This window comes from Anguilla rostrata, chromosome 14, assembly GCF_018555375.3.
Source record: "Anguilla rostrata isolate EN2019 chromosome 14, ASM1855537v3, whole genome shotgun sequence".
NCBI lineage: Eukaryota > Metazoa > Chordata > Actinopteri > Anguilliformes > Anguillidae > Anguilla > Anguilla rostrata.
Genome location: NC_057946.1, coordinates 4,612,771 through 4,631,628, shown reverse-complemented (window position 1 = coordinate 4,631,628; position 18,858 = coordinate 4,612,771). Strand labels below are relative to the sequence as shown.

Below are 18,858 nucleotides of genomic sequence, written 5' to 3'. Positions count from 1 at the left end.
TTTTGTTCATGTTAGTTCAGTTAGCTACCTTGATTAGTGTTGATTCAGCTTCGAACCTTTTCCTAGTTAAACTGTCTGGCTGATCTACATAGTTTTAGACTTGCTGTCTGTGAGGAAGTAGGTCTTGTTATACCTCCCTGCTTGCTAGACTGAGTTCTCTTGCTAGCAAACGTTAGCTAACACAAATGTTTTATGCAGTGTATGCCAGTTCAGGGTTTGTCAACTGAAAGATGCCATTGTGCCTTTTAGCTAGCTTAATAGAGCAAGCAAATTAATAACATCTAATTTCTAATTAACTGCATGGATTTAGTTAGCGGTGCAACAGTAGACCATTGGAGTAACACGAAGCTGTCACTAGCTACGTCACGTTCTTTAAATTTATATTTTATTTTTATATTTTTAATGAATAGTTACATGCAGTAACTGATGGACTGGATACATGTCTTAACCTTCAGTTTTACCCAGACGTAACGCAAATAATAAATTATATTTGCTACCGAGCAACATTACAGTTTCTAACGGAAAAGCAGTATACATGCGTAACGAACATTGTCCCCTAGGTATGACGCTGGGCAATATTTTGTTTAGCCTAGATAAGCCTGTGGTCATTAAACATTAATTCACAGATTACGGGTGTGTCCCTTATGTATATGCTATCTGGATTTCAGTATTTGGGTGCAAAGACATTAGCAGATTAAAAGTCTGTCGCTGTCGTTTTACAATTCAAGTTGAATGCGGAGTTTAAAGACGGACAGTTCGTCGATTGAGATTACTCCAAGCAGCTGTTCAGAGCAGCGCAGGGGTAAAGGAGGTTAACTAGCTCACCTTGGTTGAACCGTGCGAACTGTACACACTCACACACTTCAGACAAACAGTACATTCTTACAGATTAACGTTCAAAACTACCCCGTAACTACACGTCGGCATATAGCCTAAGATAGTTGCACCCTGGACTCCATAACTTGTGTTCATTGCAGGTCTATAAACAATTCGAAAACGTGTGTTTATTACCGATGGAGAAGCTGAACATAGACTATACCTAACACAGTAACACACGGTGCAAGATATATCACTAATCTATTGAAATATGTGCCTTTCGGTTTGCTATAAATGCTCACCCCTGCATTAGAACACAGGGCAAATATTAACTCTTCATTATCAAACCAATTTTCTGGGGTATATTGTAAAATTCCATGATGTGAAAGACATCACATGTGACAGTCAAGCTTTATTTTATGTAGTGATGCACGCATCAAAAAGGCATCTCTTATGTGGAAAGACCAACTATATTGTGTTTTGTGCAGTTCAATTATTGGGGGTTAGGTGCAATGATAGGGACTTGTCGTCTGTGCTGTATTTGTGTGTATGATTTCTGGTGTATGTCGTGTGTAATTTGTCCATCTATTATGCGAGTGGCCGTTTCATTATTTGTATTACCCATTTGGCTGTAGATATTGTCTGCACACAGAACATAAGCTTCCGCAACACAAAACAAATGTCTGTAAAAGTAACAGTAACGTATTAGAGGACCTACTCTGATAACCTGTCGCGGCATAGGCTGCTGTAGAGTGTGTTTCTGATGGTGTGGGGACCGAAGAGACAGTAAATGTTGGGTGAACGTTGATTTGTGTGACACTTTAAAACTGGGCTCCTTTCTTTTCCTCTCTTGGCCTCTCCGTAGGGATGTCGGAAGTGGCGGAGAGCGAGGGATGCATCGCCAATCCGGTAGGAGGGTTCTTTCTCTCCCTCCTCTGCCCAAAATGTCGCCTTTTTTTCCTTTGCATGAACCTTGACCCTGGGGTCAGATATAGCGGAAATTTCAACTGCGTCGATGCAGCGACAGCCCCTCTCCAAGCCCTTTCATTTACAGACGGAGTGACAGTGAATTAGGCTGCAAGCTGTTACAGGAGTTGCATTTTCTAATTATTTATACTTTACAGCATAATATGACATTTGTATTATTATGTATATGAAATAAACTACATGTCATTTTGGTCTTTAGGGATTAATTCCCCCTGCTTTGTGTTTATGGTTGCTTTGTGTTTTTAGTTGAATGCCTGTTTACTTGTTTAGAAAAGGTGTTAGACATTCTCTCTCTCTCTCTCTCTCTCAATTCAAATTCAAATACACTTTATTAGCATGCCTACAGACTGGTATTGTATTGGCAAAACGATCATAAATGTAAAATGCAAACAGTAGTAACAATAATACAAACTACACTGGAGATAATCATGAGAGAAGTCATGCTTAGGAACTGAAAGAACATGCATTAAAATGAAGTGTAAGGGTATATTTCACCTTACGCACTGTCTGACTGTGCTAGTGTCTCTCACTCCCAGAATATTCATATGCAATAACTGAGATGCTCCCCTTGCATGTCATCCAAGGAGCATTGACAATAAGGGAACGCCCTCCAATGACATGGCAGTAACACTTCTTTGCCACCAGAGGGCAGGAAAGCAACCAAATAATTTTGCCGTCAGTTCCGTTTCTCTCACAAACTACATTTTCTTAGTCAGCCCCATTGTCTGTGCTTCACTGCACCCCTCCGTCCTGCTTCCTCTTGTACCTTCCTTTTCTCTCTCACACTTTCATTTTCTGCTCTGCTCCTCAAAGCCAAACCCTGATTTCTTATCTAAATGTGTTTGGCGGCAGTTGTTGGTGATTCTCCGGTTTTTTCAGGATTTTAAAACAGGACGCGTCGTTGTGTTGTCTTCGCTGTTTCAAAGTGAAGGTGATGCGTTCTCTAATCAGGCTACCAGAGGGTTGGTTGCTAGGTCAGACCACGCGTTTGCAACAGTTTTGGCCACTGTGTGCTTTCCCTCTCCCCCAGTTCGTGTTGCTCAGTGTGTGTCTGTGCGTGTGTGTGTCTGTGTGTGTGTGTGTGTGTGTGTGTGTGTGTGTGTGTGTGTGTGTGTGTGTGTGTGTTTCAGGCCAGAAGCGACATCCGAGCCCGGGTGCAGCAGTTCTTGGAGGAGAGGATGCAGACCACAATGGTAATCGGTTTGTTCGTGCACTGCGCTGATGTCACTGTCACATGTCACTGCACATACTGGGCTGTCCTCATATTTGTGAGACTGGAGGATGATGTCACATGCGACGATGTCACACTGGCCACTTTATTAGGCGCGCCTGCTCGTTAACACAAACAGGCTGCTGGGCGACTGAAGATCGTAAAAATGTTGCCTGCCCTGACCAATCCGAATTTGTGCCGTGACGTGCGGATGGCAGGGTCAAAATTTGGGGTAAACGGCATGAATCCACGGATCCAATCTGCCCGGTGTCCACGGTGCTGGCTGCTGGTGGTGTAATGGTGTGAGGAATATTTTCCTGGCACACATTAGGCCCCTTAATACCAATTATATGTATTATAGTGTCTGATGAAATGGCCTTGGAGTGTATATCAATGTTGCATTCACGTATATCCATGTACTTGGTTTTTGATATGTGTATGCTTGTAATTCTCTTCTCTGTTGTGGACATGTCTGTATGGGCCAGCCATGTAACCCTGTGTGTGTGTGTGTGTGTGAGTGTGCGCGAGCGTGTGTGTGTGCGTGTGTGTGTTTGTACTTGTGTGTGTGCGTGCGTGTGCGCGTATGTGTGTGTGTGTGTGTGCGTGCGTGTGCTTGTGCTTGTGTGTGTGCGTGTGTGTGTGTGTACAGTGGGAATGCTGTTAATTCCGGTGCCGTGTTTTCCAGCTGACCGGCGTGTTAATCGGAGCAGTGGTGGCCATCTCTCTGATCGGCATCGTGGTCCTGTTCCTCTACAGGAGATACAAGCTGTCCCGTAAGTGTCTCCCTCTCACACACTCTCACATGGCTGTGTGTGTGTCTCACACACTCTCCACGTCTGTGTGTCTGTCTCGCACACTCTCTCACGGCTGTGTGTGTCTCTCTCACACACTCTCCCACGGCTGTTTGTCTCTCTCACACACTCTCCCACGTCTGTGTGTGTGTCTCCCTCTCACACACTCTCCCACGGCTGTGTGTCTCTCTCACACACTCTCTCACGGCTGTGTGTCTGTCTCACACACTCCACGGCTGTGTGTCTCTCTCACACACTCTACATGGCTGTGTGTCTCTCTCACACACTCTATATGGCTGTGTGTCTCTCTCACACAGTCTCCCACGGCTGTGTGTCTGTCTCACACACTCTACATGGCTGTGTGTCTCTCTCACACACTCTACATGGCTGTGTGTCTCTCTCACACACTCTCACATGGCTGTGTGTCTCTCTCACACACTCTCCCACGGCTGTGTGTCTGTCTCACACACTCCCATGGCTGTGTGTGTCTCTCTCACACACTCTCCACGTCTGTGTGTGTCTCTCTCACACACTCTCCCACGGCTGTGTGTCTGTCTCACACACTCCCACGGCTGTGTGTGTGTCTCTCACACACTCTCCCACGGCTGTGTGTGTCTGTCTCACACACTCTCTCACTGCTGTGTGTCTCTCTCACACACTCTCCCACGGCTGTGTGTGTCTGTCTCACACACTCTCCCACGGCTGTGTGTCTCTCTCACACACTCTCCCACGGCTGTGTGTGTGTCTCTCACACACTCTCCCACGGCTGTGTGTGTCTCTCACACACTCTCCACGGCTGTGTGTGTGTCTCTCACACACTCTCCCACGTCTGTGTGTCTGTCTCACACACTCTCCACGGCTGTGTGTCTCTCTCACACACTCTCCACGGCTGTGTGTGTGTCTCTCTCACACACTCTCCCACATCTGTCTCACACACTCTCTCACGTATGTGTGTGTCTCTCTCACACACTCTCTCACGGCTGTGTGTGTCTCTCTCACACACTCTCCCATGGCTGTGTGGCTTTGAAACAGACAAGGCTGAGGCCTTGCCTTTAAGCCGATTGCAGTTTTTACTCTTTTTTTGTGACTAGGAGTGAAGTGTTTAATTACCTGAGTGATCCCATTCCCTACCAAGCTACTTTGTTTTCTCAGTTGTATCCTGTGGTGGAATTCTTTCTTTATACCTTCCAAAACATTTCTCATAACCACAGAGTATCTGAGTCTGTGGATAAAATTAGGCTCTGATCTCAGTGCCCAGGAATTACTCAGATCAGTTCATATGTTTTCTAGGCTTTATTGCACACTGCGATGAAAACCAGTACTGTACTGCACTTTTAAGCTCACGAGCATCTGTTGAGTGGGATTTATCTGTCCTCGATTGGCCTTGTTCCAGGATTATTTCTCAGAAGACCAAATGTGCTGAAGTATCTGCTTAATATCTGTGCTACGCTCATGACTGGTAATTGGTCTCTTAAGATGGTTTATCACTGAATGCTGCTGACACACAAGTGTGTTTGTGCAATATGAGAGAAACATAATGAGTAGCAATGATATAAGGAGCATATTTTAGGTGGAAGACTGTGGGGTAATTTTAATAACTCCTTGCCTTGTGTGTGTGTGTGTGTATGTGCACGTGTGTGTGTGTGTGTGTGTGTGTATGTGTATGTGTGTGCACGAGTGTGTGTGTGTGTGTGTGTGTGTGTCTGTATGTGTATGTGTGTGCACGTGTGTGTGTGTGTGTGTGTGTGTATGTGTATGTGAGTGTGTGCGGTGTGGTGTCTATGCATTGTGGTGTGTGTGTGTGCGTGGCATGTGTAGTGTGGTGTGCATGTGTGTATGTGTGTGTGTGTGTCCATGTGTGTGTGCAGTGTGATTGCTATGTGTGCACTGCGTCTTGCGTTCTGTGCGTGTGCGTGTGCGTGTCGTGTGCTTGCTGTCTGTGCGTGTGTGTGCCCTCTGCTCGGTGTGTGTCTTTCCAGAGGGCCAGCAGGGAGGCGTCCCTCGCTACCGCTTCCGGAAAAGAGACAAAGTGCTGTTCTACGGCAGGAAGATCATGAGGAAGGTTAGCCCCGTTTGCATGGCACCCCCACCAGGGGGCAGTGTGAGCTTGGCTATCTTAGTGCACTGCAAACCAGATGTCTCTCTCTCTCTCTCTCTCTCCCCCTCTCCCTCTCTCAGGTCCAGACCCTGTCTTCTCCCCCTTCCTCCAGCTCGCTGTCCAAGCAGCAGCAGCAGCGTAGCCGTAAGAGACCCAAAGTGCTGAGTATCGCCCGCAGGTAAGGCGACGGACGCCATCGCGCTCGCCATCCTGGACCCCGCGCGCGTGCCGCACAGGTGCCGGAGAGGTGCACAAGCCCCAAAAACTGAGGAAACTTAGGAAAAGCGTATTCAAGCACTCGAAAGTTCTTTAAAATAACATTAAAGTGAGGGTAATTTACAAGAAGCTTAATCGACAGTTTTAAAAAAATATAGCCTAAATGAGAATCAACATTCTTTGTTTTGGATTGGTCTTGATCTTGGGATTCTTCATTGATATTGATTGTTTTGATTGATTTTTAAATTGCTTTAAGCTCAGATTTTCTATGGATGGATTTTTATTGAATTAGGGGGCAGTGAGACCTTGAGAGGCCTGGAGCAGGCCTTGAATTGGTGCTCCGCGTAATTGTGTAAAACCCCAGACATGGTTCTGGAAAGATTTTGGATGTAAAATAAAAAAGGTCTGTGGTTTTATTGCCCCAGTTCACATTTCACTGAAGATGAAGTCAGAGCTGCGGCTTGTGGTTTCCTCAGGCTGGTTTTGACATGTTCCATGGCCGGCCGCGGTCAGACACCGCGTTTCCCGCGAAAACCGTTAAAAAGTGTTCTGTGGGAACCTTGGCCCCACGGTCTGTAACCGCCCCGGTTCTCTCCTCCGTGCTGTGTGGCCTGTGTGCGCGGAGTAAACAGTGTGTGTTGAGGGTGGCGCTGAAACCGGACGGGGGGGTAAAAGGGTTCTGTTTTTGGGCAGGATCCTGCGGATCCGCCGGGAGCCCCCCACCCTGCAGCCGAAGGAGCCCCCGCCCTCTCTGCTGGAGGCCGACCTGACGGAGTTCGACGTGCAGAACTCCCACCTCCCCTCCGAGGTGCTCTACATGCTGAAGAACGTCAGGTGAGCACCGGAGGCCTTCTCGTGTACGCACCTGAGCCAATCGCCTGTAAGTTAGCACGTAGCATCGCGCAGCTGAGGCAAACTAGTGTAAGTTAGCACTTAGCATCGCGCAGCTGAGGCAAACTAGTGTGAGTTAGCACGTAGCATCACACACCTGAACCAAACTCCTGTGAGTTAGCACGTAGCATCGCACAGCTGAGCCAATCTCCTGTGTGTTAGCACGGAGCATCACAGCTGAGCCAATCTCCTGTGAGTTAGCACGTAGCATCGCACAGCTGAGCCAATCTCCTGTGAGTTAGCACGTAGCATCGCACAGCTGAGCCAAACTCCTGTGAGTTAGCACGTAGCATCGCACAGCTGAGCCAAACTCCTGTGAGTTAGCATGTAGCATCGCACAGCTGAGCCAATCCCGGAGTTAGCCTCATGCATGCCTGAGCCAATCTGCTGTGAGTTAGCATAAGCACATACGCTGAGCCAATCTCCTGTGAGTCTCACGCACTGCTGAGCATTGTGACTAGCACGTAGCATCGCACTGCTGAGCCAAACTCCTTTGAGTTAACACATAGCATCGCACAGCGTTGTAACTTCTCATCAAGCAGAAGAACAGGAAGGCTACATTACTCTCTCTTAATGAATTTTGGTTTAATCAATGGCTTGACTTAAGTGCTTAAGTGGTGAAATGGACCTAAAATGTAGCAGACCCAGTGGGTCTCCCCACCCTGCAGGGTTGTGCTCTATAACCCCTGTGTGTGTCTGTACCACTGCAGGGTTGTGCTCTATAACCCCTGTGTGTGTCTGTACCACTGCAGGGTTGTGCTCTATAACCCCTGTGTGTGTCTGTACCACTGCAGGGTTGTGCTCTATAACCCCTGTGTGTGTCTGTACCACTGCAGGGTTGTGCTCTATATCCCCTGTGTGTGTCTGTACCACTGCAGGGTTGTGCTCTATATCCCCTGTGTGTGTCTGTACCACTGCAGGGTTGTGCTCTATAACCCCTGTCTGTGTCCACACCACTGCAGGGTTGTGCTCTATAACCCCTGTGTGTGTCTGTACCACTGCAGGGTTGTGCTCTATAACCCCTGTGTGTGTCTGTACCACTGCAGGGTTGTGCTCTATAACCCCTGTGTGTGTCTGTACCACTGCAGGGTTGTGCTCTATAACCCCTGTGTGTGTCTGTACCACTGCAGGGTTGTGCTCTATAACCCCTGTGTGTGTTCACCCTGCAGGGTTGTGCTCTATAACCCCTGTGTGTGTCTGTACCACTGCAGGGTTGTGCTCTATAACCCCTGTGTGTGTCTGTACCACTGCAGGGTTGTGCTCTATAACCCCTGTGTGTGTCTGTACCACTGCAGGGTTGTGCTCTATAACCCCTGTGTGTGTCCACATCACTGCAGGGTTGTGCTCTATAACCCCTGTGTGTGTCTGTACCACTGCAGGGTTGTGCTCTATAACCCCTGTGTGTGTCTGTACCACTGCAGGGTTGTGCTCTATAACCCCTGTGTGTGTCTGTACCACTGCAGGGTTGTGCTGTATAACCCCTGTGTGTGTCTGTACCACTGCAGGGTTGTGCTCTATAACCCTGTGTGTGTCTGTACCACTGCAGGGTTGTGCTCTATAACCCCTGTGTGTGTCTGTACCACTGCAGGGTTGTGCTCTATAACCCCTGTGTGTGTCTGTACCACTGCAGGGTTGTGCTGTATAACCCCTGTGTGTGTCTGTACCACTGCAGGGTTGTGCTCTATAACCCCTGTGTGTGTCTGTACCACTGCAGGGTTGTGCTCTATAACCCCTGTGTGTGTCTGTACCACTGCAGGGTTGTGCTCTATAACCCCTGTGTGTGTCCACATCACTGCAGGGTTGTGCTCTATAACCCCTGTGTGTGTGTCTGTACCACTGCAGGGTTGTGCTCTATAACCCCTGTGTGTGTCTGTACCACTGCGGGGTTGTGCTCTGTAACCCCTGTGTGTGTCTGTACCACTGCCTGGTTGTGCTCTATAACCCCTGTGTGTGTCTGTACCACTGCAGGGTTGTGCTCTATAACCCCTGTGTGTGTCTGTACCACTGCAGGGTTGTGCTCTATAACCCCTGTGTGTGTCCACCCTGCAGGGTTGTGCTCTATAACCCCTGTGTGTGTCTGCACCACTGCAGGGTTGTGCTCTATAACCCCTGTGTGTGTCTGTACCACTGCAGGGTTGTGCTCTATAACCCCTGTGTGTGTCTGTACCACTGCAGGGTTGTGCTCTATAACCCCTGTGTGTGTCTGTACCACTGCAGGGTTGTGCTCTATAACCCCTGTGTGTGTCTGTACCACTGCAGGGTTGTGCTCTATAACCCCTGTGTGTGTTCTCCCTGCAGGGTGTTGGGGCACTTTGAGAAGCCTCTGTTCTTGGAGCTGTGTCGGCACATGGTGTTCATGGAGCTGCAGGAGGGGGAGGGGCTGTTCCGCCCCGGCGACAGGGACGACAGCATCTACGTGGTGCAGGACGGCCGCCTGGAGCTCTGCATCAACGAGAGCGTAAGGTCAAGGGTCAGGGGTCAGGGGTCAAGCCTGTTGTCCCAGCGCCACTCTGTGGCTTTCTCCTTTACGTGGCCTGTGCCTGTCCAGAACACACCCTGTACCGGCGCTTCAGTCATCATAAAAAAGTAAAGCTGGATTCCAGTGATGACATCAGCAGTGATGTCAGTGATGAACGTGGCTCCCAGGGTCCTGAATCGGCTTCCAGATGGCGGTGCGAGGCGGGGCGGGGCAGCACGGGGCGGCACGCGAGGGGGGGAAGGTTTCCGGTGGGCGCGCATCGCCCACCGCCGACCAATCGGACGGCTGCGCGCTCCGACCGCTCAGCTCAGCTGGCGGGCCGCGGAGAGAACACAAGCACAAGCGATGGCGTTTGCAGATTCGCGGTCAGACCGAGTGAACTGCAGTGCCCTGGTGTGCTCTCGCGAGGTGAATTACTACGCTCCTGTGAGCGCGAGCGGCTGTAAACCTCCTCACAGCAAATAATAAACACAGAAACGGCGGAGTGGAGCGCTTGCGGTTTATTCCCCGTCCCGCGACAGATTTGGAGCACTCCGGTCGGGCTCCGGGGAGCTGGGCCGTGCTTCCTGACGGGTGGATGAGTGCAGTGGTGCTGCAGTTAGTGCACACAGATCTCACTCCAAATGTCAAGCCTGATTTTATGGGCAAACTTTTTTTTTTTCCCCTCTGGGATTTTGCTCTCGGCCTGTATTTAATATTCACTTTCGCTCCCAAACTGCCTGCCGCCGCCGCCGCCGCCTGAACTCTCCTCCTTTATTGAGTACAACTGCGGAGTCAGACTCGTGGATCCAGTCCAGATATCAATAGCGGAGTATAGCCTGTCAGAGCCACGGAAGGTTAATGCAAAATGATGTCCTTTGTGATAGTCGGTGCGAGGAGGTTTGAACTTGGGAATTGCTTTCCTGTCCTGTTTGACCTCCTGCTTAAAATTTTTACGCGATTATTTATGTATGCAAATCTGTTTGACCCCGAGAGGCCGTCTGACATCCTGCATCCTCGGTCGTTCTTATTTTTTTATTTTTCTTTCGTTCTCCCCCGCTCTGTCCCTCTCTTTCTGTCGTTGTTGATGGTCTTTTACGTTCAGACCATCTGTTTGCCTTTGACTGGTATTGTCAGGAGCTGCCCACGTTATTTCTCTCTCTGTCTGTAAACATTCTGTGAAACATGCACACCCGTGGATTAATTATATTGCATTCAACTGAACTGAGCTGAATTTATTTGCGTTGCGTTGCATTCGAGCTGAACTGAGCTGTCCTGCATTGCATTGTATTATATTGAGCTGAACTGAACTGAACTGACTCTCTGACAGTTCAATTAAAGTGAGTTAATTGAGGTTTGTTCTGGTTTCTTTGGTGTTTGCAGGATGGCACGGTTCCAGTGGTGAAGGACGTGCTGCCAGGAGACAGTGTGCACAGTCTCCTCAGCATCCTGGACATCATCACTGTGAGTCTGTCTGCCTGTCTGCCTGCCTGTCTGTCTGTCTGTCTGCCTGCCTGTCTGTCTCCTGTCTGCCTGTCTGCCTGTCTGCCTGCCTGTCTGTCTGCCTGTCTGCCTGTCTGTCTGTCTGTCTGCCTGTTTGCCTGCTGCCTGTCGTCTGCCTGTTGCCTGTCTGCCTGTCTGCCTGTCTGTCTGCTGCTCTCTGCTGTCTGTCTGCCCGTCTGTCTGCCTGTCTGTCTGGCTGTCTGCCAGACTGCCTGCCTGTCTGTCTGCCTGTCTGCCTGTCTGCCTGTCTGTCTGTCTGCCTGCCTGCCTGTCTGCCTCTCTGTCTGTCTGCCTGTCTGTCTCTCTGTCTGTATGCCTGTCTGTCTCTCTGTCTGTGTGCCTGTCTGTCCTCTGATCTCTGTCTGTCTGCCTGTCTGCCTGTCTGCCCGTCTGCCTGTCTGCCTGTCTGTCTCTCTCTCTCTCTCTGTCTGTTTGTCTGTTTGTCTGTCTGTCTGCCTGCCGGTATATCTAGTAGACTACCTCAACCAGGTTACCTTATATTAAAATTCAGTTTGGTTTTAAGTCAAAATGGTTTCAGAACATGTTTTTTTTTTTATATCACGGATAGCTAGCTAGCCAACCTCTGAATTATATTCGAAACAGAGGCTAAACTATAAATATAGTCAAGCTGTAAATAGACTAGCTGCCCTCCATACAGTCATTCATGGACATCAAGCTGACACTGTTGCAAGTATAAATATTGTAAGTGTTGGCTTGCTTGCCCTTACAAATTCCAACTTTATTTATGGAGTCAGACCGATGCACACTCATTTAGAACGACGATTGAACTTCTGCGGGCGGTACTCCATAGTCGGGAGTATACGGAGAAATAATGCGCATGTCCCAGCCAATCAGAATTGAGTATTCGGCCAAGCCAGTTTTGTGGCCGTGCAACATTTGTGAGTTGAAAAGAAACATTTTTTTGTGTCATATCTGACACTGACTGTGTTTATAGACACAATTAACCAAGCATTACGGCTTTATTATGATGTAAAAATTTTGGCACTGATGTGCATTTTCTACACAACCAGTGGTGCTGCCCGGCCAAGATGCATTCTGAAAATAGGTTCTTCTCCTTGCTAGAAATTGATCTGGAATTGCACATTATGCGATCCCTCGATTTGTGAAGTAATTAAAAATCACCATCCCCAGTCCGTATGTCTGTCTGTCAGTCTCCATCTCTGTCTGTCTGTCTTCACTGTAATACTCTGTCTGTCTATCCTTGTGCTCTGTCCTCTGTCTGCATGTCTGTCTTCTCTCATTTGTCTGTTCATCTGTTAGTCTCTCTCTCTCTCTCTCTCTCTCTCTGTACCCCAGGGGTACCCTGCTCCCTATAAGACAGTGTGATCTGGCTCAGTGTCTGTGTGTGAGATACTGAGTCTCTCTCTCTCTCTCTCTCTCTCTCTCTCTCTGTACCCCAGGGGTAACCCTGCTCCCTATAAGACAGTGTGAGCTGGCTCAGTGCCTGTGTGTGAGATACTGAGTCTCTCTCTCTCTCTCTCTCTCTCTCTCTCTCTCTCTCTCTCTCTCTCTCTCTCTCTGTACCCCAGGGGTACCCTGCTCCCTATAAGACTGTGTGAGCTGGCTCAGTGCCTGTATGTGTGATACTGAGTCTCTCTCTCTCTCTCTCTCTCTCTCTGTACCCCAGGGGTACCCTGCTCCCTATAAGACTGTGTGAGCTGGCTCAGTGTCTGTGTGTGAGATACTGAGTCTCTCTCTCTCTCTCTCTCTCTCTCTCTGTACCCCAGGGGTACCCTGCTCCCTATAAGACTGTGTGAGCTGGCTCAGTGCCTGTATGTGTGATACTGAGTCTCTCTCTCTCTCTCTGTACCCCAGGGGTACCCTGCTCCCTATAAGACTGTGTCCGCTCGGGCAGCCTCCAGGTCCACCATACTGCGCCTGCCAGCCTCTGCCTTCCAGTCTGTGTTTGAGAAATACCCAGAGACCCTGGTCCGGGTCATCCAGGTACCGCTGCCTACAGCTGTCACACATTTATACATGCTCATATACACACACATTATGTATACACACATTCACACACATTTATGTATATGCACATACACACATTGTATATACACGCGTACACACATATATATATATACAAACATACGCATGTGTATTTATACACGCGCACACACTCACATATATACAGTACATATATGTACACATACACACACACGCACACACACACATGTACTGTATATAAACACATACATGTGTGCATACCATATGCCATATGGGTATAAAATCCAGGTCATTCCAAAGAGTTGTCAAACTTTTTCTTGCAGCTGTATATACACAAACACACTCACATGCAGCTTCTCCCCTAGGATTTTTTTCAGCAGTGGTGGATTTTTGCTCAGGTTTACAATGCAACTCAATGTTGCATATGCATACACACACACACACACGCACGCACACAAACACCTGTTTATCACATGTATTTTAGTGTTATCAGTATTTATTTTTATACTGAAACCATGCAAAAAACCGAATTTTAAAGTAGAATATCTAATAAAGATGTCCCTCAAAATCTTCAGTGGCCGAGATTATGCTCAGGATGTGAGCATTTGATCTTCTGGTGTTTGCTTTAGAGGGTTCTGGTGCAGTCAAGTGGCAATGGAGAATGTGTTCATTCACGTCACCTCAGTCAGCGATAATTGCCTGGTAATTTACAAAGTGATTAAAGTGAAGTGGCATAGTCACCTCTTTCTCTTCTCAAGCTGTTGCAAGCTACTTTTTTAATTTTGTGCCTCAGCTGATTCTTGGAACTTTACAACAGCTGATGTACCTATGTTTAGCGATGCACCAATATCAAAATTTTAGCTTATACCGATTGCCGATAATTCTTTCCCTGTCATGCCCGATAACTGATAATTACTGATAATTTATGTCAATTAATTTGGTCTGTAAAAGAAATGTGTTCATGCATAATCTGGAGCTTGACATGCTGGAGATGATGAGACATTAAAACACCATAAGGGAAAAAATATCTTTATTTGGACCAGGCCAAAACCAAAACAGGCCATACATTTTCTTGCCTGAATCTGTTTGAGGCGGTCAGTAGGCTGAACAAAATAACATAAAAATGTACCTTTTGTAGTGTGGTTTGGTCAGGTTTATTCATAACAATGGAATTCAACAACCAATCAGAATTCTGTGTGTCTGTAGAGCCAAACTTATTGAAATAACACAGACACGACAGTGGTTTGAAAATAAAGGATATGTATTTATTGGCTATGATAATGAATATTTGAGTAAGCTAATTGAAAACAATAATTTGCATAATATGTGGAATAATATTATACGATTCCAATCAGAGGAAATGATAATTCTGCGCAGGCAGAGGGCAGTTGACGGTACTGCCTTTTCAACGGAGATTAATTTGTGTTATGGGTTCGTGACACTCTACTCTGTATTACGTGGTTAGTTAATTTAAGCAGTGTCATAAAATTAAGTTTTAACAATGTAAAAAAACAAGGTCAGGGAATTTTCTATTCCAGGCCAGCACACGCATAGCAAAGCAAATCACAACAAAAAGCTGTAAAATGACATAATCAGGTATTACAAATTTTACGCTATCCTATGGTTTGATGTCAGTGTTAAACAAAATGCGTTTCAGTACTTAACGGCAATAAAAACGTTTGGGCCCCAAACGTTCCTGTGTATTGTTACATTGTTGCACTTTAAAACTTGCAACTAGGGCTGGGCCAGCATTCGATATTTCCGATTACCGCGGTAACAAATTGGACGCTGGGGCGATGAATGAATTAACGTGGTGACGCGGTGATTATTTTTTTCTTCTCGTCGTTATACTAATTGAAGTCGTGCCCGGATGCACCGGGCAGACACATTAGAGGATGACGCGAGAGGGCTGTACGCAGACCGACTCTCTCCTCACGCGTCTCTTGAAGCCGAATCGCTGGTTGTCCTCACACCTCCACACAGTGCACCAGAACGGGGAGGGAGTCGTGGGGTTTTTTTTTTTTACGTAAACGCCTACCGTAAAGCCAGCCATGCACCGCTCGTATGCCTCTTCCACACACAGCCACGCTCGCTGCTGAGCTACGGGGTATCGAACACCAACTCCCATAATGCCCCCCTGAAACCACCGTCAGTTAAATCCAAAGGTGTATCCTCCGGGGCGATGCTGTTAGCCGTAAGCGTGAGCTGCGCAGGCGTACGATAGGCCTACGTGGATGAGAAGCACCGCGATAGGTCAGGCCTAGCACAGCAAGCGCGGTTGCGCTACGTTTAGAATCGTGCCGTCGCAATCCGTCACAACACACGCCGCTCTTTCCTTTCCTTTCTTCCGGCGAGCGTGGCCGCTGCGGTAAAAAGCGAAAGTAAACGATAGCCCGCGGCGTAGCCTCCCGCGGCGTTTCCCGCCTGAAAGCGAGCGACGCGGCGGAAGGTGAACGCTCTGCTGACGGCGGCGTCGAGGAACGGAACGCTTCGCGGGGTGATTCAGGACACGGCTTCACTCGTTTGCTTCAGCGGTTATGCTGAGCCAGTTGGCCCGTTTTCCCCTGAGTACAGCTTTTAAAACATCCAGCGAGCTGTGGCAGAAATGAGGCATCAGCACATGTAGGGGTACACTCATACTGGCACTCACAGATACACACACTCACTCGCACACAAACACGCCTTTACAGACACATGCCCACACACACACACACACACACACACACACGCACAGTCTCTCTCTCTTACACACACATGCTCTTTTACAGACGCACAAACGCACACACTTATGCACACATTTTGCCACACACACACTCTCTTACAGGCACACACACACACACACACGCACACTCACAGACACACAGTTATTTCCTTTGTACACAGCCAGTTTGTATAGTGGACTCTAATTTCCAGGCAGGTCTTCTTGATTGACACTGGCTCTGATTCAGTCTGCCTCTCTCTGTCTGCTTCTGTGAAGATCATCATGGTTCGCCTTCAGAGAGTGACCTTCCTGGCCCTGCACAACTACCTGGGGCTGACCACTGAGCTCTTCAACCCGGTGAGAACCCTGAACGAGCGCTCCGCTTACGGTCAGCGTCCCGGGCCCGACCGCTCACCTCTACAGCCGCCATGAGGAGCTGTGCGAGCGTTCGCCTTACAGTCAGCGTCCCGGGTGAAGTCTTTAAATGTGACTGTGACTGTTCTTGGGGGCTGGGGGGGTGGACCTGAGGGGTGGACCTGGGGGGCGGGGCTGGGGTGTGGCTGGTCAGGGCCGGGCATGGGTGGGAGTGGGCCTTGGTAATGCGGGGTGACACTGTGTCGGGTCAGGGGCAGGCTGTAACCAGCAGGTTTTCGTGTGTTTGTGTGTGTGTGCGCGCGCGCGTGTGTGTGTGCGTGTCTCAGGAGAGGCAGGCTGTGCCCCTGACGTCGGTGGCCAGTGTGATCGGGGACACCAGCGGGGGCAGGACAGGACGACGGCAGCAAACACACACGCCTGAGACTCCAGAACCCCGACGGCAGCAACACACACCCTGCACAAGAGGTACCCACACAAACCACACAATACAGGTAACACCACACCACACACACACACGCACACACACAGTACACACACTAGCACGATGGTAACACACACACAACACACACACACACAACATAACACACAGCACCACAACACCACAGCACACACCAGACACACACACACACACACACACACATGTACACGCACACAGACCCATATACAGGTAATCTATGCACACAAAGCAGCTCAGGATGTGCAGTGGGTGTGAGAGCTGGAGAGGAGAGGGGGATGTGACGGTGTTGCTCATTTTTCAGACGGAGGGAAAGGCGGGCAGTCAGACACCATCAGGAAGTCCCGTTCCATCTCAGCGCCTGCAGACAGCGCAGGTACACCTGTCCACCACACGGGGGAGCCGCACTGTGACGCAGTCACTCCCTGGCCTCACTGACTGCCACTCACTAATCACTCTCCATTGAGCTTCTCTATGCATGTTGCTAGGCATGTCTTGGCATGTGGATGTGCTAGTCAGTCTGGGCCTGGGGCGATATTGCACCCTGGGGGTTTCGCTGTGTCTCTGGTCCCAGTGTTAAGGTCTGCTGTGCTCTGCAGGGGTGACTGGAAACGACCTGAACATGGCCTACGAACGGGCCAGAGTCACCATCGATGACCCTTCCTCCAGTCCTGCCACAGTGCACAAGGTATGAACATAACGCACTTCCAAATACTGCTATCACACACTCACACACTCACTCACTCACATGCTCATTCACTCACTCACTCTCTTAACCTACTCACTCACTCACTCACACACTCACACGCTCACTCACTCACTCACTCACTCTCTTAACCTACTCACTCACTCACTCACACACTCACACGCTCACTCACGCACTCACTCACTCACTCACTCACTCACACGCTCACTCACTCACTCACTCACTCACTTAACCTACTCACTCACTCACTCACTGACTCTAACCTCTCCTGCAGGTCACTACGACCTGCATGCTCACGTCAGTCACTCATCATACCCTCCTCCAGTCCTCACATCATAATCACACTAACGTCATTCACTCCTATCCCACTCACTCACTCGCTCACTCACTCACTCACTCACGCACTCACTTAACTTACTCACTCACTCATTCACTCACTTATTATCTCACTCACTCACTCACTCATTCACTCACTTAACTCACTCACTCACTCACTCGCTCACTCACTCACGCACTCACTTAACCTACTCACTCACTCACTCGCATGCTCACTCACTCACTCATTCACTCTCTTATTATCTCACTCACTCACTCTCTCACTCACACACTCACTTAACCTACTCACTCACTCACTCACTCACATGCTCACTCAATCACTCACTCATTCACTCACTCACTCACTCACTCACTCACTCACTCACTCACTCACTCACTCAGTCACTCAGTCACTCACTCATTCACTCACTCATCCTGTAGTGTGTGTTAAGACTCTCTGTCTGTCTCTCCCAGTCGATCCTGAAGAAGACAGTCACCATGCAGCAGACTCCCTCGGCTGTGTTTCACTACACGGACAGCGGAGGGCGCTCTGACCACGTCCCTCCCAGTAAGATCAACTCCATCTTCCAGGCAGCCAAGAACGATCTCCTGGGACTCATACCGCTGCAGGTGTGTGTGTGTGTGTGTGTGTGTGTGTGTACTATATTTGTGTCCAGGTGTTAGAGGACTTCCCGAACCCTCTGTAAAAATTGACGAAGTCCTGTACACAACGTATGTATTAGAACCAATAAAACGCGAGGATATATTTTATTATTCCCAGTAGAGCAATTCGTATAGGCAAGTTAATATTGCAGTTGTAAAACTGATTAATGTAATTGTGCATTGATAGAGCCCTCTGTGCGTGCGTGTGTGTTTGTGTGCCTGTGTGGGTGTGTGTGTGTGCCTGTGTGGGTGTGCGTGTGTGTGTGCATGCGTGCGTGCGTGCGTGTGTGTGTGTGTGTGTGTGTGTGTGTGTGTACAGGACCCCAGTCTGTTAGAGGGGCGTGTCACTCTACACCAGGTGAAGGCCGGCTCAGTAGTAGCCCATCAGGGTGACCAGGTAAGTCTCCTTTACCTCAGTAACGCCCACAGGTCACATGATCCAGACCCAAATATACCGTTAAATACCGTTATGGGACAAAATACGATTGTGTTATAATTATTATTACCACCACATATAAATAACTGTTAATAGCTACTCTAAAGGGGTTAAGGGGTACAAATGGATTTATTTAAATGTACATTTTGTTCTTTAGTGCTTTGAAAGCTAAAAAAATTTGTGTTGTGTAATGTTAGCAGACAACATGGAATCCAGCAAAGTCATTTTTAGTGAGTCATTTTTACTACCACTTCTGCTAAATATAATATTCAT

The 18,858-nt window shown here is 48.5% G+C and overlaps 1 protein-coding gene across 1 annotated transcript in view; it reads left to right on the top strand.

Moving 5' to 3' along the window:
* The window catches only part of pnpla7a (patatin-like phospholipase domain containing 7a), a 45,668-nt gene that overhangs the window by 476 nt on the left and 26,334 nt on the right, over nucleotides 1–18,858 (top strand). The window contains exons 2-16 of the mRNA XM_064307037.1: nucleotides 1,682–1,725; nucleotides 2,939–2,996; nucleotides 3,699–3,786; nucleotides 5,784–5,866; nucleotides 5,983–6,080; nucleotides 6,812–6,952; nucleotides 9,308–9,467; nucleotides 10,851–10,931; nucleotides 12,807–12,935; nucleotides 15,913–15,993; nucleotides 16,338–16,455; nucleotides 16,767–16,841; nucleotides 17,065–17,153; nucleotides 17,961–18,116; nucleotides 18,469–18,546. Of these exons, the coding sequence (XP_064163107.1) occupies nucleotides 1,682–1,725; nucleotides 2,939–2,996; nucleotides 3,699–3,786; nucleotides 5,784–5,866; nucleotides 5,983–6,080; nucleotides 6,812–6,952; nucleotides 9,308–9,467; nucleotides 10,851–10,931; nucleotides 12,807–12,935; nucleotides 15,913–15,993; nucleotides 16,338–16,455; nucleotides 16,767–16,841; nucleotides 17,065–17,153; nucleotides 17,961–18,116; nucleotides 18,469–18,546 (1,479 nt within the window). The remainder of the gene's footprint in view (nucleotides 1–1,681; nucleotides 1,726–2,938; nucleotides 2,997–3,698; nucleotides 3,787–5,783; nucleotides 5,867–5,982; nucleotides 6,081–6,811; nucleotides 6,953–9,307; nucleotides 9,468–10,850; nucleotides 10,932–12,806; nucleotides 12,936–15,912; nucleotides 15,994–16,337; nucleotides 16,456–16,766; nucleotides 16,842–17,064; nucleotides 17,154–17,960; nucleotides 18,117–18,468; nucleotides 18,547–18,858) is intronic.